Source organism: Ochlerotatus camptorhynchus, unplaced genomic scaffold (genome assembly GCF_037179485.1).
Source record: "Ochlerotatus camptorhynchus isolate MF236.1 unplaced genomic scaffold, CSIRO-AGI_Acam_v1.1 ptg000203l, whole genome shotgun sequence".
Classification (NCBI taxonomy): domain Eukaryota; kingdom Metazoa; phylum Arthropoda; class Insecta; order Diptera; family Culicidae; genus Ochlerotatus; species Ochlerotatus camptorhynchus.
In genome coordinates this window covers 4,299,041-4,323,837 of record NW_027040693.1, presented here as the reverse complement: position 1 = coordinate 4,323,837, position 24,797 = coordinate 4,299,041, and the positions used below count along the sequence as shown (strand labels likewise).

Genomic DNA, 24,797 nt, shown 5'->3' with positions numbered 1-24,797 from the left:
AGGAGAGGGTCTTATCTTGGGCTGCAGAGAAGCCATCAATCGCTGAGCGAGCACAAAGCGATAATAATTAGAAGACCACGCCTGCGCCTGGTGGTGCGATAAGGGGCTACCGACTTCGAAAACAATGGGCTTTCGCTAGCCCGGGGTCAGTGTATCGGAGATGATTTCTGGTACGGTGTGGATTCTTCTGGTGCTCGCGGTAGTCCTGTTACTGGGGTTGTACCTTCGCAATGTTCTTATGTCCAGGCGGGTATATTGGCGCAGTCGGAGGATTCCTTTCGTTGCGTGGCCACACCTGCTGTTCGGAAATGTCCGAGGTCTTTGGAGTAGCGAACATTCCTCGACGCTGCTGCAACGGATTTACCGAGATTTGAAGGAACGGCGACTGGCAGCCGGTGGATTTAATCTGTTCGTATCGCCTTCGATATTGGTGATCGATCCGGATCTGGTGCAACAGATATTGGAGAAGGGTGCTGAAGTGTTTCGAGACCGGGGACTGTACGTGGATTCGGCCATGGATCCACTGAGTGATACCTTGTTTGGATTGGGTGGAAAGCAGTGGCAAGAGAAGCGAGTGCGACTGGCTCCGGTGTTTAGTGAGCAGACTATAAGGCGTGTGTTTGGAACGATTGCAAGTGTTGCCAACGAGCTGCAAGTTGAGATTCGGAAGAATTATGACCGTTCGGAGATAGACGTTCAGGAATGGGTTTATCGGTACGTAACGCATGTTTTGGGAACAAGCGTGTTTGGTGTTCGATGCCGGACGATTCAGTATTCTAATACGGAGTTCCGAGCCACTGGGGAAAAGGCAGGCGAATTCAGCTGGATTACGCTTTTGAAGCACTGGGCTGGAGTAGCACTGCCAAGCATTGCTAGGAAAATGGGTCTACGAATAACGGATGCATCCGTCGAGAAATTCTACGCAGGATTGTGCACGGCAACGGTATTACACCGGAAGAGCTACGGCGTTTGGAAGGATGACATCCTCCAGCTGTTAATACGGCTCCGTGAGGAACAGAAGATCTCAATGGATGAACTGACCACCCAGTGTTACTCCTTTGTCAAATATGGCTTGGAAACGTGTACTTCGGTGATGACCTTCTGTCTGTACGAGTTAGCCAAAAACGACACAATTCAGAACCGTCTGCGAGAGGGGATCAACCACTCTCTGGAGGATACGGATGGTCAGTTAACGTACGAAGTTATCATGTCCATGCCCTACCTGGACCAGGTGGTGAACGGTAAGTACCAAGCAAATCTTTTCAAAACCCTCCTTAAACCCATATTAAATCAACAGAAACGATGCGAAAGTACCCTCCGATGGACTTGCTTTACCGTCGATCGAACACCACGCACAGCAAAATTCCGAAGGGGACACTTTTCGTGATCCCCGTCTACGCATTACACCACGATCCTGACCACTTTCCATCCCCGGAGAAATTCGATCCGGATCGCTTCGCATCGGGAGTAAAAACTCGACATCCCTACTGCTATCTCCCGTTCGGAGCCGGCCCCCGTGGCTGTGTGGGAGCTCATTTCGGTTCTCTGGTGGTCAAGATCGGACTGGTGACGTTGTTGCGCAATTTTCGGTTCGTTCTACCCGCTGACGACAACAACGACGACGACGGTGGATTCCAACCGGGAGAGGTAAAGTTCAAACCGAACGCACTGGTGCTTAGCCCCATCGAGGGTAGTCTGCGGCTGGGAGTTGAACGAATATAGATAACAGCAGAGTGGTTGGTGCATGATACGGGGATAAGAATTGGGGTGCTATCAGTTGGAATAAAATGGTGACATGACGATTGGAGCAGTGGGTTGTGTGTTTTGATTGTGAACGTTCTTGAATAGTCATTGACCAGTTGTTGATCGATATTGAGATGGGAAGTGCCAGTCACGTTTCGTTGATAATTTAATCATACAATAAGATTGAAACTGTTAGTCGATCTGCTGAGATATCCCACGATGACATCATCATCATTTTCTCTTCCAACGTGTTGTTGAACAAGGGAAGTGGAGGGAGTGGTGGAAGCAATTTTGTGTACAATGATGAACATGGTTCGGAGAAGAGAGTGAGAGAGAGCAAAGTCTACGCTGCTTGAATAAAATATTGTGGTTGAGTGATTCTCTCTTTCGTATTGCGCTGTTTTCTTTGTTTTGAGCTTCATCCGACAGGCCCTAATAAACAAATACGAAAAACGATGTGTATCCCGGATGGGTAAACTATCCTACAAATGGTTTGGATGATACCCCGAACACGTCGTTAAGCTCTCTTTTATGGTTATTTTTTTATTAAGGTGGTCTTCTTCATTGTATTGAATTAATGTATTTGCTAATTTATGGTGTTGCCCAAATCTGCGAGAGACGGGAGATTGAAACTTCTTTTGTCCATACATTTTGTTTTCACTGATTCTTCTTCAAATTACGGCTAAACACTTTGTTGCATGAGAACTTATAGCAGACTTCTTCGAGTTGGCTCAATGAAAACGATACACACTAATCGAGTCAGTACGGTTTTACCGAGTTTTTGAATTGCGGAACTGTTCGGTAAAAGTTTAAAAATCTGTGGAAAATTTATTCATGAGAAAATTTGTTCTGAACTTGTACCATCTCTTGGTTCTTCCTTTAAACCTGGACTGTATCCATTCGATGCTCCAGATCAGGATGAAATCTCTGCAGAATCGCTTCACTTCCAGCAACATCATTTTCGTGTAAGTCATTGTGTTTCTTGTTATCGAGTCACGATGAACATTCCTCCGGTCAAACATGCCTTGACTATCGTTTGTTTCGTTCGTCAAGTGCATCAGTTCATTTCATTTGAAGCAAATACTTGTTTCAATTGACGCAATGAATGACTCAAAAACTACTTCCTTTAAAATTAATTAAGTCCGGAAAAATCTCAAATACCCTACAATATGGGTATTTTTGGAATGAATACGACGCGAAGGTGCCGAAAATCGATGTCCGTCGTCATTTTGGAATCCAATATGGCGGAAGTTGAGCTCATAAAAAGTGTCAAATACCCTAAGATTTAAGTATTTTCGGATGCCAAAAATTGACATTCGACGCCATTTAGGAATCCAAGATGGCAGCCATCGGGTTTCATAAACGTTTCAAATATCCTACAATATGGGTGTTTGCTTTGGTAGGGCAATTGAGACAGGTTTAGACGACCTCCCACTCTCAACGCTCTTTTTTGGATCGATAAATGGGCTCAACCTTCAAAGGGGGAACACTTCCCGACTAGTTGACCTTCTTGCAGGGCTTGGATCTCGTCGGCGAAGGAGTCATTATGTGCCAGACGAGTCAGTGTCGCTTTGGCTTCCGCTAACTCTTCAGGGTAGAGGCTGACGATGGTAGATTTGTTTGCGTTCGGTTGGGTACGAACTTTAGCGCGACAATTCGTGATGAAACGCTGACAGCAGGCGACAATGTGGAGAAGGCGAGTATAAGAGGATCTGCGAACGAACCACGGATTGATCGACGGTGTTGCTGTTACTGCTGCAGCCACTGTTCGCACTTCAAGGTCCGCTTTGGGTATGGTATGAGGTCTAGATATTGGCCAGTCTTGCGTTTGATGAGCTAACCAATCTGGTCCGCTGCGCCAGAGTTTGCTCTCGATGAAATCCACTACAGTCATTCCACGTGACACCAAATCAGCAGGACTTTCGCAGCCAGAGACATGATTCCAAGCACAGCCGTGAGTAAAGTGGTGGATCTCGGAAACTCGGTTTGCGACATAGGTCTTCCAGGTGTTTGGAGGGGACCGAATCCACTGCAGCGTGATGGCGGAGTCCGACCAAAAGAACGAAGCGGAGATGTCAATATTGATTGCTTTCTTGATCCGATCGTAGAGATGCGCTCCCAGAACAGCGGCATAGAGCTCAATACGTGGAAGACTGACTCGTTTGAGAGGTGCTACGCGTGACTTAGATGCCAACAGGGAAATGTGAACCTGTCCTTGAGCGTCATGACAGCGGGCGTAGATGCATGCACCGTAGGCAGATTCCGAGGCGTCGGAGAAAATGTGCAGCTGTACGGTGACATTCGGCAAGAGTGCTTAACAGTCGACACGGTATGAAGAGGTGGTTGGAAGTTCGCTGCAGATGCCCCGTCAACTTGACTTCGACGTCAAGTTTGGTGATGTCATTATTTGTTATCGTTTATCATACAATACAATATTAAACAGTTCAGAACAAGGCTACCCAAGTAGCATTTTAAGTTTTCTAGCAGGTTTAGGTTTAGGTTTTCAAGCATGCTACAAGTCTAAATTATGGTCTACAGAACCCTCATACAACCAAAATTGTTACTTGGGTATATACACTGTATATACAAGTAATGCCATCGTTGTGTGGATGGATACATCTTTTGTGTGTAGAGTAGTTGCACATATGTTCGACGTGTGCCCAAACAATGGGTATTTATCGAACGCGTAAATGCTGAAAAACGATATCCAACGCCAATTTGCAATCCAATATGGTGGCCATCGGGTTTCAGAGAAAGTGTCAAATGCCCTAAGATCTGGGTATTTTCGGAATGAAGACGATGTGTGGATGCTGAAAATCGATATTCGACGCTATCTTAAATGTCATCGGCATCGGACATCGATTTCTGGCCTCTAGATGTCACCCCGATTTAAAAAATTCCCACATTTATCGGTATTTGAAGGTATTTCACATTTTTTCTGACCCAAAGCCACCATCTTAGATTTTTAAATTGCGTCAAACATCGGTTTCTGGTCTCTAGACGTGACTGAGATTTTGAAAATATCCACATTGATGCCACATGACATATTCACCAGAAGACATATTCACCTGATTCTAAATAAAAGGCATATGTATAAGTATTTGATCATTTGATAGAATTTCCCACGTTTTCTTAAACCTGAAGCCTCCATCTATTTCAAAATGGCATCGGATATCGATTTTCATTCTCTAGATGCATCCCGATTTCAAACATACCCATATTGAGGGTATTTTACAGCATTTCCCACTTTTCTGAAATGGAGAACACCATCTTGAATTTTAAAATGTCGACGGATATCGATTTCAGGCCTCTAGACGTCACCCCGATTCCCAAAATACCCATATAGATGGGTAAACAAACCACCGCACAGTGATAAATTTGGCATCCACGAGTACAGATCTATGCGCATGCACTTTAATTAACCGAGTGAACAATCAACAAAAGTCAGAAAAACTGCGCGAATTTGAATCGAAACTAAGTTCATTGTCAATGAAAGACGAAATGAACACGAGTCAAGCCAAAACAAACAGGACGAAAACTGATCGAAAGTGGTTCTGTTGATGTTGAAGGGGATCGGCTCGAAGAGAAGACAGAATGACTTTCAATTGAAAGTGATGGTTGACAGCTTCGTCGTCGTTTGACGATTTTCGATTGAACGTGACTTTGTTGGGACCTGCTCCAGATTACTCCCGAGGTGGTCAGTCTCACCATTTCCTCGCACAGCACCCTGTGATCTAGACAAAAGCTCTCTCTTTGTGGGAAAACTTTTAAGCTCCCTTAATCCAGGATTATTTGGCTGTTTCCGAAAGAAGCGTGTTTAGGGTGCTGGTTAGACTGATGCAAAATTTGAAATTTTCGCTCCACAGTGTTCAAAAGGTTTCAAATTGGGTCCTGATTAGCCTCCGAAAGTTTAAACTCATTTGATAATAAACTGACTTGGCACAAACCATTTGAAGTTTATATGGCAATTACTATAGAAAAACAAAACTTTTTGTTCATTGTCTTCTAGCTTTTTTATATATTATACTGTTAACAAATCCCATTGCTATTTTTATGGGAATTTTTATCAGCTACAACTTTGCAGAAAATCGGTTTTCAGCCAAACGTCAAATTAAATAGTTATTAATTGTTTAAGAGATTGATAATCTTATGGCAAGATTAAGCAACTGTATTGTGGGCAACACTGTATTCTGCAGTGTGACATAGTAGCCATGATTTTTGTTCTCTATTCTACGCGCCATAAACATCAATGTTGCCTGCTGAACAATTGATTGAGCATTATCATAAGACATCAGTGACTTGAGCCATTAATAATTTTTGTTCCTTACATATGATCGAAAAGTGGTCTTGAACAAAGTTGTAGCTGGGAAAATTTTCAGTAAGCTTAGCTATGATTTTCTAAAGTAGAGTGAATTGGTGAATTTTGAGATAGATATGAACCGAAATTATGGTATCTTCGTAGTAATTCCCATATAAACTTCAAATGGTTTGTGCCAAGTCAGTTTCTCACTAAATGAGTTCAAATTTTGGGAGGCTAATCAGGGCCCAATTTGGAACCGTTTGAGCACTGTGGAGCGGAAATTTCTAGTGTTGGTATATTCCGAGAAAATGGCGATTGATTTGTTCTGGTAGGTGTTGTGGCGGTCATTGAAAAAAAAAAAGAGGTGACTACTTCAACAGGCATTGTTTAAGATTCTTCCGGGGAGATGGAAAAGGCTTCCGGAAAAAGTAGAACGATTTTTTTAAAGAAAGTTAGAAGAAACTCCCTAGGCGAATATAATTTTGGTTCCAAGAAAACGTTTGAAATTTCTGGTGGAAACTGGAAAAAACTGGCGACTATTTTTCATGTTAAATCAAATCAGCAAAGAGTTTCGAATAGAAGCCTGTGGCAGTTGTCTAATTCATATTTGTTGGCTGTCAAAAATAGTCACAATTTATTCAAAAGCTAACTATTACAGTTTCAATCTCCTTCTTCTTCTTCTTCACATCTAAAAACTTATTGCTTATCGCATATTAGCTTATTATTATTAAAAGAAAATGGCAGCCGCTCCCTCCATTAGGAAAATTTCGGGAACTTTAATTAAATTCCAAGAACTTTTGGACAATTTTCAAAACTTTATGTTACTTCCATTAACATCAGAAACATTACGGAATACAGCTATCAAACAAGCCAAAACGCACTCGTGGGAAAACTTCGTAGCGAAAATCTCACCGACTAGCTCAACCACCGATTTGTGGAGAACGGTTAACACTCTGCGAGGCAGTCGACAGCAACGCACCGTCGTAGTGCTCAAGAGAGCACCCCGAAGAAGTAGCGGAGGAATTAGCGTAATGCTATAGTAGAAGGTCAGCGACCTCTAGCTACTCTCCATCTTTCCAGATGGTTAAGACAGCAGCCAAACGAGAAGCCTCATCAAACACCGATGAAGACTACAACGTCGACATCACCCTTAACGAGCTCCTGTGGGCCCTCGACAAAGGGCGAGGTGCTTCGACAGGTCCTGACTTAATTGGGTATCCGTTACTCCAACGTCTTCCTTTGTCCGCGAAAATGACGCTTCTTGAGCTACTCAATAGAATCTGGAACGAGGGTGTGTTTCCCATTAGCTGGCGGAATGCTGTCGTCGTACCCATTCCAAAACCGCGCTGCAACGACTCCGGACCTGATACCTTCCGTCCAATCTCGCTTACCAGTTGCATGGCGAAGCTGTTCGAGCGGATTCTCAATCGTCGATTGACCACCGAGCTAGAGTCGAGTGGACGTCATAACAAACGTCAGCACGCCTTTCGCCAACCTAAGATGAACACTGCCTGATAGCCTTCTTATACCTGTCGAAATCATACGATACCACCTGGCGACACGGTGTTCTGCGGACACTAAAATCATGGCGATTACGTGGGCGGAAGATGAACATGCTGCAAAGCTTCCTTTCGGAAAGGACATTCCAGGTGTCCGTAGGAGGACATATGTCTCGCAAACACCAGCTGGAAAATGTAGTACCACAGGGTTCCGTCCTATCAGTGACGCGATTTCTCGTCGGAATGTCTTCCGGATGATACCAAGAGGAATCGACCATCTCTTGTACGCAGACGACATTCTTCGAGGGGCTAAAAATGAAGGCTTACATAGTAAACTGCAGGCCGCCGTCAAAGCTGTCGACAAGTGGACGAAAAGCGTTGGATTCTGCATATCAGCAACAAAGTCGTACATTTTTTATTGCAGTCCGAATGCACGTTGAGAACCAGGGCGTAATAGACCGAGTATCCATCCCCAAGACAACCCGTTTGACCAAACTCTGAGCTTCAAACCTCACTGTCAAATGGTGAAGAAAACGTGCGAACCTCGGATACGAATCCTTCAGATAATCGGAGCCAAACTTCCGCGTGGCGATCGAAATTCGCTACTGCAGGTGGGATCGGCCCTAGTGACCGCGAAACTGATGTACGGAATTGGAGTATGTTTACTGTTAATTTAGATTTAAGGATAAAATTGAATTACTGCTAAAACAAATTGAAAATTATAACTGTTATACACAATACACATTGAACACCCCTACAGTTTTTGTACATATACGCTAACACTAATAGACACTGATAACATTGATAACACTCACACAGGAATACAGCACGAAGTTAGGTTTAGGTAAAGATAGATGGGGATAACAGAATCCCCAGTTAGTAGCCAACTGATCTCGAGGCAATAAACATTTATATACACCGAACCGCCGCGTGTGCATAATAAAGCCAGTTTTTCTTAATAAATAAACTGTGATAGTTTTCCGACAGTATTTCTGGAGCGTTTCCCCTAACATTATTCCTGTGCGCCCTTGCGTGCTGTTTTTTGAGGTGGTTTCCGACCCACGAACTACGGAGTGGTCAACATTTTGGTGCCGTGACCAGGATACTCGGTTGGAAACAATACGGCCATTCTCGCACCCAGTGTTATTGTTCTTGCGGCAAAATGGCCCTGGAGGACATTTTTCGACGTTGTTGCAGCACCTGTTCCCAAAACATTTGAGTTCATCGAGGCATTGTCGTGCGACATCGGAAGCTTGTAGCAGTTGCAGCAATAAAATTAACCAAAAATACAAGGCCTATCTCAATTAGGCCACAGGTGAGTGGCTTTCCAATTTACATTTACCCGCCTATCGGTACTACTGAGATCGTTTTTTGGTTCCATGTTCTCGAGTATTTGATCATCGTTTTCATCTGATCCTTGGACGGCGAGCATATTATACACAACGAAAGCACCACCGATAGCATACCACACAACTTTTTTGGATTGCTTCATACGATTGAAGGTCGATAAGGATTGATCGCTATTCCAGTCAGCTGATGTGATAGCACTAGAGGAGGTTCTACAGTGGTTGGCGATTTGATTTTTAATACAAGGCCTATTGTTGACAGGCCTCAGGTGAGTGCCTGTTCAATAAATTTATGTCATTTGTATGGTGCTATAGGGTACCCTTTTGATCCTTTTTGGTACGGTTGATCGTTGGCTACGATCGGAGAGTTTCAATACTGCACATTGTACACATTGTTGTGGCTCAAGGATATCGATACGTCGTTGGAGGAAAATTTCAAACGGGTCCACGTGAACAATCGGACTATCTCGGACACAACGGATATCGGGTTGGAGGTAGAGCAATCACTGCTGGAAGGCGTGACGTCGTACGTTGCGTGCAGTACTGCTACAACGTGAAGTGGCGATCAACGGAAGGTATTCAATAACGTATACACGGAAGGTTAGTGGTATTGGACCATTGATTTGGAAGCTGGTTGGAGTTGGAGGCGTCTTATATACATAAACAAAGGCCTGTTGTTGACAGGTACAAGGTTAGTACCTGTCCAACCATTTATAATTGTAAAACCAGTGCTATTTTGGATTTTTCGTCCCTTTTTTGGATTTGCTGGGTTGTTTGGAGACACTGTGCATAGTCTGTACTGCCCTAGTGGGAAATTACAACATCCATAATTCTAAGTACGAAGACGACTTCAAGGCTAGAATAAACACGGGAGCGGAGATAACGGATACATTTTAAAATCAAGGCCTAGATTTGACAGGCCTCAGGTGAGTTCCTGTCCAACATCCTCACACTGTTATTGGCGGTACTCCCTGGTTGTTTTTGATTCTTTTCTCGGTCGTCTGGACTTGCACTTCTTCTTGTTGAGCTGGTAGTGGTTGTGGGTATGTCTGAGCGTCAAATTAAAGAAAAAATCAAAAAGCGGGTTCGCATTGTCGCTTCAGTAAGCAGACATGTGCAATTCCTGGATGAGTTCAATCCAGATGTCCATGCGGGTCAAGTGCAATCGCGGTTGGATAAAATCGATGCGAAGTACGATGAGTTCGAGGAAGTGCAGGATGAGATTGCTGCGGTGGATGCTGAAGGAAAGTACGATGAGGATTGTGGCAAGGCTTACGTGGAGTTCGAGAAAATCTACTATGCGCTTCGTGCAGCTTTGCTAGCGAAACTGCCAACACGGGATTCAGGACATGAGTTGGACAACACAATGGCACGAAATGCCAGTGCTTTGGGTGCTCATACCGGAGTTCGACTGCCGCAGATATCGCTTCCGGAATTCGATGGTGACTACAAGAGCTGGTTGTCATTCAAGTCAACCTACATTTCATTGATTCATGAGTCCGGGGAGCTGAGTGAAGTCCAAAAGTTTCATTACCTCAAGTCGGCGCTCAAAGGTGAAGCAGCCAAACTCATCGAATCGTTGACGCTCACCAGCGAGAACTATATTATCGCTTGGGAGACGATTTCGAAGCGGTATTCAAATGAATATCTCCTTAAGAAGAGGCATTTGCAAGCGTTAATGGAATACCCAAAGGTGGAGAAGGAGTCAGCATCGGCCATACATGCATTGGTCGATGAATTTGAGGTCCTACGATTCAGGATGAATTGCTATGTCTGCTGCTACGATTCCGGAAGCATGAAGTGGCGCTGGTCGGAGATGTAGAGAAAATGTACCGACAGGCATTGGTACACGAGGATGATACTGGACTGATGCGCATCTTCTTTAGGTTCTCTGCTGATGAACCAATAAAGGTCTTCGAGTTACTTACAGTAACGTACGGGTTGAAGCCTTCGTCGTTTTTGGCAATCCGAGCATTGCATCAGTTGGCGGCGGATGAAGGAGCTGAATACCCCGAAGCTAGCAATGCGCTAGTAAAAGATTTCTACGTGGATGACTATATTGGTGGAGCACCCAGTGTAGAAGGAGCCATCCAACTACAGAAGAATCTAGGCACTCTGCTAAGGAAAGGAGGATTTGCTTTGCGAAAATGGTGTTCAAATCGGCCAGAGGTTTTGACTGGTATCCCTGCCGATCAACTAGGAACAAATCTATCGATTTCATTCGAAATCAGTCCGGAAGAAAAGGTGAAAACTTTGGGAATCACCTGGGAACCCGGGACTGATCAATTACGCTTCAACTACGACGTAGCGGCAAATGAGCAAATCTGGACTAGAAGGAGCATCTTGTCTGCTATTGCCAAACTCTTCGATCCAATGGGATTGATTTCTCCACTAATCGTTACGGCGAAAATTATCATGCAGGAGCTAGCTTTGCTGAAGTCTGTATGGGATGAACCTGTTCCTTCTGATATCGAGAAGAAATGGAAGGCTTTCCATTCCCATTTGGGAAAAATCTCGGAACTACGAATCAGTCGATTTGCCTTTGTTTCTAACTGGATCAATATACAATTTCACTGTTTTGCTGATGCTTCTACGTTAGCATACGGTGCTTGCTTGTACGTGCGGGCGACGGATCAAGCAGGAAACGTGCGGATTGAGCTGCTCTCGTCGAAGTCACGCGTTGCGCCACTTAAGAGATTAACGTTGCCAAGGCTGGAACTCTGCGCGGCTAGAGAAGCTGCTCGTCTTCACTCCAAGGTGACAAAGGCTCTCTCATTGGATAATGTACGCTCTATATTCTTGTCAGACAGTACCATTGTCTTGCACTGGTTACGTGCGCCTCCCAACTCATGGCAAACGTTCGTCGCAAACAGGGTTTCGACTATTCAGACGCTTACATACAATCATCCATGGCAACATGTTGCTGGAAAGGAGAATCCTGCTGATTTGGTATCTCGGGGATTACCAATCGATGATTTTCTACAAAGCCAGCTGTGGAAGAAGGGACCGCTATGGCTACAGGACGCTGAAGAAACTTGGCCGAATCAGGTTACAGAATCGAGCTTCGCCAACGAAGAGCTGGAAAACCGTAAGGCTGTCCTCAAAGTTATCCTTGCACCAGATCCAAACGAGATTTTTACTCTGCGTTCTTCGTTAACCCCACTTTTGCGGATCGTCGCCTATTGTCGTCGATTTTATCACAACTGTCGTCATCCGGATAACCGCATAAGTACCGCTTATTTGACTGAGGAAGAGATACACTCGGCAAAACTGGTCCTTGTTCGAATCGTGCAAGCTGAACGATTTCCTGAGGACCTACGTAACTTACAGAGACAGCGACTAGTTGATTGTAAATCCGATCTCAAGCGGCTATCTCCTTTTCTCGACAACGACGGTATAATTAGAGTTGGCGGACGTCTGAGATATGCCAACGAAGGCTTTGCTACCAAGCATCCTGCAGTATTGCCAAGTTATCATCCCTTTACGCGATTGGTAGTGCATTTCCATCATGATAGAAACTTCCACTGCGGACCGCAGCTAACGCTGTCTGAAACGCGTCAAGAGTTTTGGCCAATTCACGGTAAGCGTGTTGTAAATTCGTTGCTCCGAAAATGCGTTCGTTGTTTCCGTACTCACCCAAAAACCGTTGAACAACCGATGGGACAACTTCCAGCGGGCCGCGTCCGCCCAGGAAGACCATTTCTGATAACCGGAGTTGACTATTGCGGACCTTTCTACTTGAAGCCTTCTCGTCGAAATGCTGCATCTCCAAAGGTGTATATCGCAGTCTTTGTCTGCTTTTCTACGAAGGCAATGCATCTAGAGATTGGATATGATCTATCAACGGCTGGATTTCTATCCGTCCTCCGAAGGTTCATTGGTCATCGTGGAATTCCTGCAGAAATTCACTCCGACAACGCTAAAAACTTTGCTGGAGCTCATCACGAGCTCAAAGCGTTGTATGATCTTCTGAATAACAACGAAAGCTGGACGGCTATCAGCAATGAGCTTGTTCTGCAAAGAATATCTTGGAAATTTATCCCACCACGCGCTCCCAATTTCGGAGGACTATGGGAAGCTGCAGTGCGCTCCGTGAAAACCGCCCTGAAACGGGAAATCGGCCTTCAAAAGCTATGCCAAGAAGATTTCACCACGATATTGGTGCAAATCACCGCTGCACTGAATTCAAGACCCTTGTCTCCGCTATCAGACGATCCCACCGAATTTGAAGCGCTTACCCCAGCACACTTTTTGATTGGTTCAGCCATGAAAGCCCTCCCAGAACCCAACCTAATGACTATCCCCACAAACCGCCTTAACCACTACCAGCAAACTCAGCAAATGTTCCAGCGCTACTGGCAACGATGGCGAAAGCAGTACCTCACCCAGCTACAGACATCCGCCAAGAATTTGCCTACCAGTATCCTGCGGATTGGCAATATCATCGTGCTGAAAGAGGACAACCTTCCACCATTGTGCTGGCCACTTGCGAGAATCATCGAGATGCATCCTGGATCAGATGGAGTCGTGCGAGTGGTTACGGTGAAAACGTCGACGGGAGTCTACAAGCGTGCGGTCAACCGAATCTGCCCGTTGCCGACCGAGGACGAGGAAGAATGGTCTGCAAGACATTCGACGCTGCCATAAATTTAGGACATGTAGAATTAAGGATTTTGAATTTTGAATGAATTTATTGAAGCTAGTTCAAGGGGGCCGGTAATGTTTACTGTTAACTTAGATTTAAGGATAAAATTGAATTACTGCTAAAACAAATTGAAAATTATAACTGTTATACACAATACACATTGAACACCCCTACAGTTTTTGTACATATACGCTAACACTAATAGACACTGATAACATTGATAACACTCACACAGGAATACAGCACGAAGTTAGGTTTAGGTAAAGATAGATGGGGATAACAGAATCCCCAGTTAGTAGCCAACTGATCTCGAGGCAATAAACATTTATATACACCGAACCGCCGCGTGTGCATAATAAAGCCAGTTTTTCTTAATAAATAAACTGTGATAGTTTTCCGACAGTATTTCTGGAGCGTTTCCCCTAACATTATTCCTGTGCGCCCTTGCGTGCTGTTTTTTGAGGTGGTTTCCGACCCACGAACTACGGAGTGGTCAACAGAGTAGTTAACCGAGGAGGACCAGTAACGCTACAGAACCTCGCTCCAGCCTACCATAAAATGGTACGGTTTGCTTCCGGAGCCTTCGTCACTAGCCCGATAGAATCGATCATGGCTGAAGCGGGCACCTTACCGTTCGAACTGCTAGCAGCACAATCCATAGTACGAATTGCAATTCGGATACTAGCGAAGAATCGGAACAACACCAGTCTCCCTCTTATTAGGCGAGCATCGGATCGCCTCAATGAGCTGACAGACTCTGCGCTCTCCGCTGTTGGTCAACTTGTGCGGCAGACCGATCGTCCGTGGCACACACGAAAACCTTCGATCCTGTGGGACGTTAAAAAATGTATACGAGCCGGCGATCCGCCAGAGTAAGTCCGTCCGATAGTACAACAACTACTGTCGACCCCCTTCCACCGATCAACCGCCATCTACATCGATGGATCCAAACACGACAACACTGTAGGTGCCGCATTCCATAATAATGGTTTAGTGGGAAAGTACAGCCTCCCGACGCAATTTAGCGTTTTTTTTTTCTGCGGAGGCGTACGCCATTTATTTCTATTCTGAACATATCGAACGAATTAGTCATTCTCACGGACTCTGCACGCTGTCTTCAGGCCTTAGAAGCGGGAACATCTAAGCACCCATGGATTCAGGAAGTGGAGCAAATAGTACGAAACAAATCCGTCCGTTTCTGCTGGATACCTGGACACGCCGGCATCCACGGAAACAACAAAGCTGATCGGTTAGCTAACATGGCGAGAACAGAACCTCCCATTGATGTTCCAATCCCAGGCGATGATTCGCTGAGAATGGTGATGCAAAACATTCGACAACGATGGAACGACCAATGGTTCGCGTCCAGAGACTTTAATCTGAGAGAAGTCAAAGACGACACCGCACAAGTGGACGGAACGGGGAAGCACTTTCGACCAGCGTGTGCTCACACGACTGAGAATCGGTCACACGCGGCTAACCCATACGTTCTTATTGAAGAAAGAAGCCCCGCCCAGTTGTTGTGGAACGGGTTTAGACGTGCGACAAAAACTATGAAAGGCAACGACAAAACAACGACGTTGACACAACAAGCTTACAAGCTGCTCTAGGAAACTCTGAGGAGCAAACCACCAATTTGCTGAATTTTCTACGCCAAACTGGACTTTACCGAAAAATTTGAAGGATGCAGAGAAAAGAAGAAGGAACAGCCGAAACCCGGGGTAGTGGCAATGAAGGTTAAGCAGATAACGGAGCAAGGAAGGAAGGAAGAAAGAATGTAACATGTAACTGGATGCAGGGGGAACTAAGCTGGAGAAAAAAATTGATACGGTCATGTAATGAAGAACACAAAGCGGATAGCGGATGGAAGATTAAAGAGAAACAACGTGAATTGTGCATTGAAGTAGAAGCAGAAGAAGCAGAAGATTAAGAGAAGATTTTGGATGAAGCGAAGTACCAGATGAAGGCGGAACGAAAAACGACGCTGAAGAAGAGGAAAAATATCAAGACGATAAAGCAAAAACGAATCGGAAGAAGAAGAAGAAGATCTGGAAAATAAAGCGGAAAATTGCTAAATGAAGAAGGCGGCACCGAAGGAAAAAACGAAGAAGGCGTGAAACGTAGGATCGGAAAACAAGGCAATGGAAATAAAGAACGATGAAGAAAGAAGATGATGAAGAAATGAAGAAACTGAACAGAAGTATGGAGTGAAGAAAGAAAAATATAGCAACAAAATATCAGAAGAAATGAAGAAGATACAAGAAGGCGAAGACGATACAGAGATGATTCAGCAAAGGATGAGATGAAGCAGACCCGCCATCAAGATGTCAAGATAAGTGAATTGAAAAAGTTTTATCACAATTAATAAATGAATATGACACGAATGCCTTCAATATGTTTTGAGAATTTCATAAAAATTCCAAGAATTTAAAGGAAGTTCCGAAAACTTCAGGATAGTTCCAATTATTTCAGTAAAACTTCGAGAACTTCAGGAAGTGACATAACTTCGAGCACTTCAGAGACCTCAGGGAATTTCCATTAATTTCAGGAAAATTGCGGGTGTTTCAGGGAAATTTCGAGAATTTCAAGTAAATTGCAAGTATTTAAGAGCAAGTATATTCAATTTTGAAAAATAGCACCATAAAAAAAATGTCAGAAATTTCACAGAAGTTCCAGACATTCACGGCAGTGCAGAAAACGTCGGGAAGGTTAGAAATCTTTAGAGCAATTTTATCAATTTCAGGTTAACTCCAGATCAACAAAAGAGTAGCGAGAACTTCAGGGAAGTTCCATAAAGTTAAGGAGCAATTCACAAAAACCGTAGGAACCTTAATGAAGTTCCGAGGAAAGAAAAGAGAAGGAGAAGTTTCCAGAACACTGACTGCGTGATAGTAAGGGGGAACTGCAGGAACTTTTAAGAAGTTCTAGGAACTTCAGCGATCTTCAATGAAGTCGAAAAACTTCAGATAAATTCAAAGTACTGGGAAAAATGTGAATACTTTAACGAAGATTCAATATCCTCAGGGAAACTAGGTCATCATATCTTCAAGGAGGCTGAGAGATCTTAAGGACAGTTACAATAATCTCAGAAACGTTCTGACTTTCGGACACGTTCAAATATCAGCGTAGGTTAGTTTCGATACATTCAGGACAACACCATGAACGTTATCAGAATTTTGAGAAACTTACGGAAGTTGCAAGCATTTTAGGGATTGGAAAAGCTTTACCAATGTTCTGAGATCTTCAGCGAAGTCCAGAGGACTAAAAAGAAGTTTATTGATTTAGAAGCTGTTTCATTCTTTTCAGGGATGTCCCTAGTAGTTCGAGGAAGATCAGAGTTCCGATAAATCATGGAGTATTCCGATGATTTCATGAATGTTCCAAAAATTTCTGGAAATTTGCGGATCAGATAAGTTCCACGTAAAACTGAAAAACTTTTGAACATAAGACAAGTCCCAAGAACTTCGACGTCTGTGAGCAAAATAAGATATTTTGCTTATTGAGCAGACAATGGGTTAAATCTCAAGTTCCTTCGCATTATAGAGTTCTAGTGTAAATTGGATTTATTCTTAATATGAGATAAAGTGAATTGAAATTCGGTTGAACGAACGAGTTTGTAAAATAAATAATGTAATAATTTTAAAAAGATTTGTTGATCGAAAATCTATGAAAAATCCTGCTCAAGAGTAGTTTTTATCGTAGTAACAGCAAGTTGAACAGGAACTTGGTCGTAATTGTTTTGTGAAATGAGGAGCTCGGTGGCCTTGTGATGACCGATTTTTCTTACTGAGCAGAAAATCATGGGTTCAATCTCAAGGTCCTTCACGTCATAGAGTTATACTCTAAATCGGCTTTCTTTTATAATATGATGTAAATCGTAAAGAAATTCGGTTGAGGGCTGGGTACTTGAACGGCTGGGTAATTCAGCATATCGTGTACCAAAACGAATCCTGCTGCAATCCCTACTCTTTTATCCAATAGTGATTTTTCGTGGTAGTGCAGCGGTGTTCTCGGTTTTCATTAAAGCGACCATTACGTCAACACATTCCTACCCATACCTTTCTTTACCAGCATTCGGACGTGGCCGGCGCTAGTATTGCCTAGTTTTAGATGACCAGTATTTACACATTGCGGGGCGACCCCGGCGTAGTGGTTAACATCCAAAGTCACGAGTTCAAATCTCACCCGCGGACAAGTCACGAATGACCCAAGAGCGTTAAAGTGACTGTAATTTAAAAAAAAAACACATTGAGGATGATTGCTAGTCCCAAAAGCAACGTATATCGGTTCTCCATGTAATTTCTGGTGATCTGGCAATAACGGAGATGCATCTACAGGCGGTCAATCATGCTCATGCTCATGCTTTTAGTCGTCGATGTAATTCAAACTTTTCTCGTTGGACGCCGTGGACTCAGTTAAGTTGCACTGAATTACGAGTACACGACGTTAGGCATACGGTCGTTAGGCATAATGGACGATAGGCATAATGGACGTTGGACATAAAGGACGTTAGGCATAATCTACCCGATGAATTCCAGAAGGATGATAATGGGGACCGTCTATTGATTGCTGACATCGGCGACAATAATGAAAGAGCCTTAATTTTTGGGACTCATGAAAACTTGCGACGTCTTGGACAGGCAAAGTATTGTGTTGCAGATGGTACGTTTGCCACAGTTCCTTGTTTGTTTCGGCAACTCGTCACTGTTCTTTGAGGAAAATCTTTTCTTCTTTGGCAATTGCAATATGTGTGTAAGAATATATTACAACAAATGTGTGATTTTTTTTATTTCTAGATGCGATTGATTTCAAGATATAGTTCAAAACTATGCTGAGTTTTCATCGCCAGATAACTTAACCGCTATCGCTACTAATCTTGGATCTAAGTAAATATATAGCTACGTCACTTTTGATATGATAAATAATGGATTCCAAACTAAGCTTATTAAATAAACTATCCTTTAAATTTGTCGAACCTCTTAACGGAATCTCTTTATGAAGAGCTTTGAGTGGGTTGGTTTATTTCCTTTAAAATTCGTTATAATTGCTTATCTTTTGACTGATACGCGTATTTCGTCTACTACTTGCTGACTTCATCAGTGCCAAGTACTCAACACCACTGAAGAATCCATCTTTTATCTACGAGTTATATCCACTGCCATGTCACAATTTACCTAACCAGGTACCTAAATTCAGTCTCCAACAGGTAGAGGCATGCACGATGTGTAGTTTTAGGTAGCCTGCTAAAGAGTCTCGAGTATCCGTTTCCTTGATCTCTCTAAGCAATGTTGATTTTTCCAAGGCGAAGATACAGATAGTTTCTAAGGCGAAGATACAGTTCGCAGGATATAAATCTAAGCCTTTGTCAAATTGTGCCCCTTTGTAACGATATGTTCTGCAACCTTGGATTTAAATTCATAATGAAGTCCTTTATCCATCTCTTTGTTAGCCTTTTTTACCTCTGCGATGTGTTCCTTAAACCTTGTTTCCAAAGTCGTTTTCGTCTGACCAATGTAGATTTTATTGGACAAGAGATTTTGTAGACTCCAGCTTTCCCCAAGACATTTATTGAATCTTTTGTTGATCCTAACAGTGACTTCAGCTGATTTGCCCTGCTGCTGAATACTAAATCTAAGCCAAAACTTCTAAACTTCGAAATCAATGTTTTGGTAATGTTTTTGTCGAAATTCACCGCTACCCGTTTTAAACCATCAGTTGCTAGTGTAAGAGGTGTCGAAATACGCCTAAAATGATCACTTATTCTTTTATCGATTACTGCTTGAATTGTTTTTTTTTCCTTGATACTCATTAAGTCTAGCGATTTCAAAAATGTGAGCTATTTCCTTTGATTTGCCTGTATCGCTAAGAGGAAGAGTTTGCATCCTGTGAACCATGTGGTGAAAAGCGGCCATTTTGTGTTGATGGGAATGGTTTGAAGTGCTTGGTATTACTCTCTTTGTGTTTGTTGGTTTCCTATAGATTTCGAAATTGAACGAAGACGTTTCCCTGATGATGAGAAGATCTAAGAAGGGGAGTTTGCCGTCTCTCTCTTCTTCGTGAGTAAATTTGATGTCCTTGTGATCGTTGCTTATGGCCTCCAAAGTTTTTGATAAATCTTCCCTTTTGACAATGCTAAAAACGTCATCCACGTACCTATATCAACATTTGGGCAACAAATTCCTATCCTCCAGAGTATTTTATAAGTAAGCCATGAACAATTCACTCAAAAATGGAGAAAGCGGATTGCCTTGAGTTTGTTTATAAAAATTTCCTCTGAAAATGAATTAATTTTCCTCCATACAAAGACGAGTAAGCTTGAAATATGACCGAACTTTGCTTTTCCAAGTGGAATCCTCACGTTGCTTCAGAAGCCAGTCCTCTAAAAGGCTGATGGCTTCCTTTACTGGTGCACTCGGAAAAAGTGCTTTCTGGAAATTTATATATCCGTAAGAAAATGTAGGTTTTATGACAATCCAGCTTTTTTGGTAGCATTTATCCAGTTATTTTGTTTGTAAGTTGTTGGTAATTAAATGTTTTTTGGAAAAAGAAAAACTGACAGAAAGACAAATCAGTAAATCCATGTCAATAAATAATAAAACGTTCGAAATGCGTAGCATTTGTTGTGCAGAAAGCTGAAATTATGTCCCAAAAGTTGATGAAAAGTTTTAGCCGGTAATTGGGTAAATATTTAAATTTTAAGTAAATTAAATTAACGCATTTTTTCCAAGTCCAGCCGTTCTCAAGTTATTGCGTATTTTATGTATAGCAAACTATGCATTGACTACATGTTGTACCTTTTTTGAATGTTAGTCACGATGTCCAGCAACGAAATGTAATTCCTATGATTGATTATCAAATAACAAACAATTCATTCTCAGACGCGGGGGCTGTCAGATTTACCGGTTTCTTTTAAGACGCAACGGAAGAGAAACAAATCTTCTATTTCGATTAGCGTATGTTCCCGGTGAAACATTGTGGCATTACTTTTTCAAAGGGATCAAACTGCTTTAGTAAACATAGAATCAAACGTTAATTTGTCGAAACTCGTAGCACTCCCACGCAAACTAACAACACCATCTTGTCGGGAAGAGTGCTAAGAGTTTCGACAAATTGACATTCGAATCTTTATTTACAAAAGCAGATACGTCTCTTTGAAAACGTAATCGAGGTTTCGATTAATACTCAACACTCCGAACACGATACCTCCGGTAAAAGGTATAACTGCAAATTGGCAATGTTTGCTCAGCAATGTAGGCATATCCGTCACACATTTTACCGGAGGAATCGTGTTCCGCGTGTTAATCAATCGACACACCCCATCTGAATTGTCATTCCCAGAGAAACGCCCTTGAACTTGAGTTTGTATACAACCAACAACCCAAGTTTGTATCGAGAGAATTTACGAAACTCTCTCACTCTCGCGCTCTCGTAGGAGATAATGCCGACGTCGACATCGTTGCACTACACATCCACGCGCCATTCAGTCAACCACGAGAACCGACCCTGTCGCGGTCATCAAAATGCTGTTAAAGCTCTATCTGGCGGTGGGCATCACTCTGGTGCTCGCCTTAGCCGCTTATCTGTTTCTGTTCCTGAACAAACGGCGCACTTTCTGGAAGGACCGTAACTTTCCTTGTACCGGACGGGCCCAGCTGGTTTATGGCGACTACAAGAATACCAATCAAACCGAGCACATGCAGGACACTAACCAGCGACTGTATCGGGAATTCAAAGCCCGGAAACTGTCGATCGGTGGAACGATTCTGTTCATCATCCGATCAGCAATCGTCGTCGATCCAGACTTGATCAAGGCGATTCTGGTGAAGGATTTCAACTTTTTTCACGATCGAGGAATCTACAATAATGCGGAAGCGGATCCCATGTCAGGGCATTTGTTTTCCTTGGAAGGACAAGCATGGCGCCAACTGAGGGCAAAGCTTTCGCCAACGTTCACTTCCGGTAAGATGAAGATGATGTTTAGTACGATCCTCAGGGTGGCGGACGACCTGAAGGAATTCCTGCTGGAGAATACCGCAAACGGAGCGGTGGAGCTGGAAATGAAGAACGTTTTGGCCGGGTTTACGACCGATGTCATCGGTTCGTGTGCCTTCGGAATCGAGTGCAATAGTTTGCGAGCCACGCGCTGCCAGTTCCGCGAAGTCTCCCGTAAGATTTTCGATCAATCCGTGTGGCAGATGCTTTGGATGATCGTACTGATGACTTTCAAGGGTGTGGCTACCGCATTCAAGCTTAAAGCTACACCAGCGGAAGTGGAACAGTTCTTCACGAAAATGGTACGGGAAACGATTGAGCATAGGGAGAGGAATCACGTCCAGCGAAATGATTTCATGAATCTGTTGATTCAGATGAAGAACAGCGAGAACCTGGAGGAGAAGCTGACGCAGAATGAAATTACGGCACAATCGTTTATCTTTTTCGTTGCTGGATTCGAGACCTCGTCGACAACTATGGTTAATTGTTTATTCGAGCTGGCAATGAATCCGGATATTCAGGAAAAGCTGCGGAGTGAAATTTCTAAAGCTTGTGGAGATGGCCCATTGACATACGAATCGGTGTCTTCAGTTGAGTACCTGAACATGGTGATTGATGGTAAGTTTAAAAAAAAATCTCCCAATTATCAACGCAAACTCAAATCGTTCGAATTTTTCAGAAACCCTTCGCAAGTACCCAACCGTGGACTCGCTGATGCGTACCGCATCCAAAAACTATCAAATCCCTGACTCGGATCTGAAGATTCCCGAAGGAACACTGGTGTTCATCCCCACCTACGCTATTCATCACGATCCGGAGTACTATCCGGAACCGGAGCGTTTCGATCCGGAGCGCTTCAATGCCGAAAACCGTACCAGTCGGCACCCGTTCGTATTTTTACCGTTCGGTGAAGGTCCACGTAACTGTATTGGAATGAGATTTGGGCTGATGCAAACACGAGTGGGACTGATAACGGTGCTGCGGCAGTTTCGAGTGAGACCCAGCGATAATACGCCGTCTCGTTTGGTGGTGGATCCAAAGTCGGGCATTCCGACACCGCTAGGCGGGGTGCCGCTGCTGATAGAGAGGATTTAGGGCAGTGGAATTTGTGTTGTTTTCTTATATAAGTATTGGTAACCAGGATTACGAGATAGTGAATAAACTCAAATTTTAATCTACGGAGGTTCATTATTTTGGAAAGATATCCATAAAAGGAGTTTCTTGTTATCGATTATTGTACTGAACTGATGGAATGCACTAATCTAGGGTCATTTTCTACCACATTACCTGTCATTTTCGTTACCAGGGGTAAGATACATACCTGAAAAGAACAGAAAGAGACGAAATTAGACAATTATCGACAGAGAAATTGTGCTATATTTATCAATTTAATATAATGAGCGTTGTAGTAATGCAGCAGTTCTTTCTGGGCTGTCGAGGTCTGGGGTAGTTTAAAACGATTGAATAGAAACTTCTAATGAAAGTTTTAAGATCGTTGCTGAAGAAGCTTTCGATAAAATCAGATTAAAATTGGTAGGTAGGAAAGCAGGAAGAGATATTTGGGAGAATTTGAATGTATCTCTGGATCAAAAGAAACTCCCGAGGGCAATCGTAACTAACATATAGGAAAGAATTCGGAAGAAAAATCATGGTCAACTTAGATTAAATGGTTAAACTAATTAAGTGGTTCAACTATTCCAAACTTCATAACTCGTTCAGCAGAAGCTTAAAAAATCTGTTTAATAACTGTCACTTTATACTTTTCTGGTCTCTGACCTAAAACATTCATCCGATTTCCTGGGAAACCAAAAATGGCCTGGAAATGGAAATACTACCTGTAACTAGTATTTTTTTTTCGCCATGAAGGCAGCTCCTACATCTGGACCCTACCTATCGACCCATCAACTCATGGACCGTAGAACCAACGGATTTACTTGCCTTCTGGAGGAAGGCGTGATCAGAGATTTTATGCCTCAGAAAATCCCGGCGGCGCCGACTGGGATTGAACCCAGGCTTTTTGGGGTGAGAGGCAATCACGCTTACCACGCCACCACCTGCGACTGGGAATAAAAATAATTTAGATAATAGCAGGGTCATCGGGGCCATTGGGGGGCTATCAGTTGGAATAAAATGGTGATATGTCGAGTGGAAGTATGTGTTTGATTATGAACGTACTTGAAATCAGTCAGTGACCAGTTGTTGATCGATATTGATTAGGGAACCCGAGTAAAGTTTGAGATCCAATTGAAAAATAATTGTGATGTTGTGATGTCGCTGGTCCTGAGGATTCGGGTGGCTGGCGTTTTGGTCGTTTTAACGGTTTAATTCAATTTAATGTTCTGCTAAGGCAATGAAATCAAAAGTGTAACAACATATTTTTGAAGAGAAAATGTACAGCAAAATGAATACAAAATTTGCTATCGAATTTGGTGTTCGATATGCCCTTGTCAGCAAAAGCAAGACTCTGCCGGAACTAATGCTAAAAGTACTTGATTTGGTCATCAAAATTGTTAAATGTGTCAAATCTTGTTCAATGTTAGTTCATCTTAGAGGGCTAGCAAACCCATCTAGCCTCCATCTCAATTTATAAATAAAGATTTAAAGCAAAATAATCACTTCACTGTTTGACACAAAACTAACAAACTGACAGCTCGTTCCCATACGAAGTACCATCGAGGGGCGCTAAGATGGTGATTTTTTGCTAATGTAATCACACTTATTTAAAATAGTTCCAGTGCTCCAAAATTGATGAAATTTTGGATTTCGATTCCATTTGTAATGCAGATTACGAATAAGCAATTACCTCAATACCCCTAAAGAACTCAATTAAGGTGGTTAGAAGCAGAGGGGTGAAAGTCAATTCTCTTCAACGATTTCCTCTTTTGATGATCATGGCTTCACTAACCTATTTCACACTATTTCTGCTATGCTCTTCTATCGTTCAGAACAACAAACGTATCAATGGATGTGTTTGCCGTCGAGTTATTAACGAAACAGAAAGTCGATGAAGAGAATCGATCAAAATCACTTGCACCACTGCTTCCAAGTTTGGTTAAAAGGTTACAACTCTGGAGAGCATTTTGTGTGGTCGTTGGGGGCGTGTGGTTCTGAATATGGCGATGAGTGAGCAAAATGTTACGCAATTGCAGAACATCCAATTGTTCACTAAGAAGGGCCGTGGAGCTGAAAAGAAACCACTGGGGTAGCGGTTACATCTAAAGGCGTTTTTAGAATAGTGTTTCATTTTTTATTAACTGCTTCATCTTTTATAG

At 43.0% G+C, this 24,797-nt stretch overlaps 3 protein-coding genes across 5 annotated transcripts in view; 2 read left to right on the top strand and 1 right to left on the bottom strand.

The window, feature by feature from the left end:
- Calx (sodium/calcium exchanger 3) overlaps positions 1 to 24,797 on the bottom strand; it is a 771,840-nt gene that overhangs the window by 74,806 nt on the left and 672,237 nt on the right. The gene's annotated exons all lie outside the window — the stretch shown is intronic.
- Positions 92 to 1,725, top strand: LOC135702910 (probable cytochrome P450 6a13). The gene is made up of 2 exons (XM_065223966.1): positions 92 to 1,241; positions 1,298 to 1,725. Exons 1-2 carry the CDS (start codon positions 161 to 163, stop codon positions 1,720 to 1,722), a joined length of 1,506 nt encoding a protein of 501 aa, XP_065080038.1. The 5' UTR covers positions 92 to 160; the 3' UTR covers positions 1,723 to 1,725.
- LOC135702909 (probable cytochrome P450 6a14) lies at positions 21,007 to 22,668 on the top strand. Its single transcript, XM_065223965.1, has 2 exons — positions 21,007 to 22,143; positions 22,205 to 22,668. The coding sequence occupies exons 1-2, from the start codon at positions 21,054 to 21,056 to the stop codon at positions 22,618 to 22,620; spliced, it is 1,506 nt and encodes a 501-aa protein (XP_065080037.1). The 5' UTR covers positions 21,007 to 21,053; the 3' UTR covers positions 22,621 to 22,668.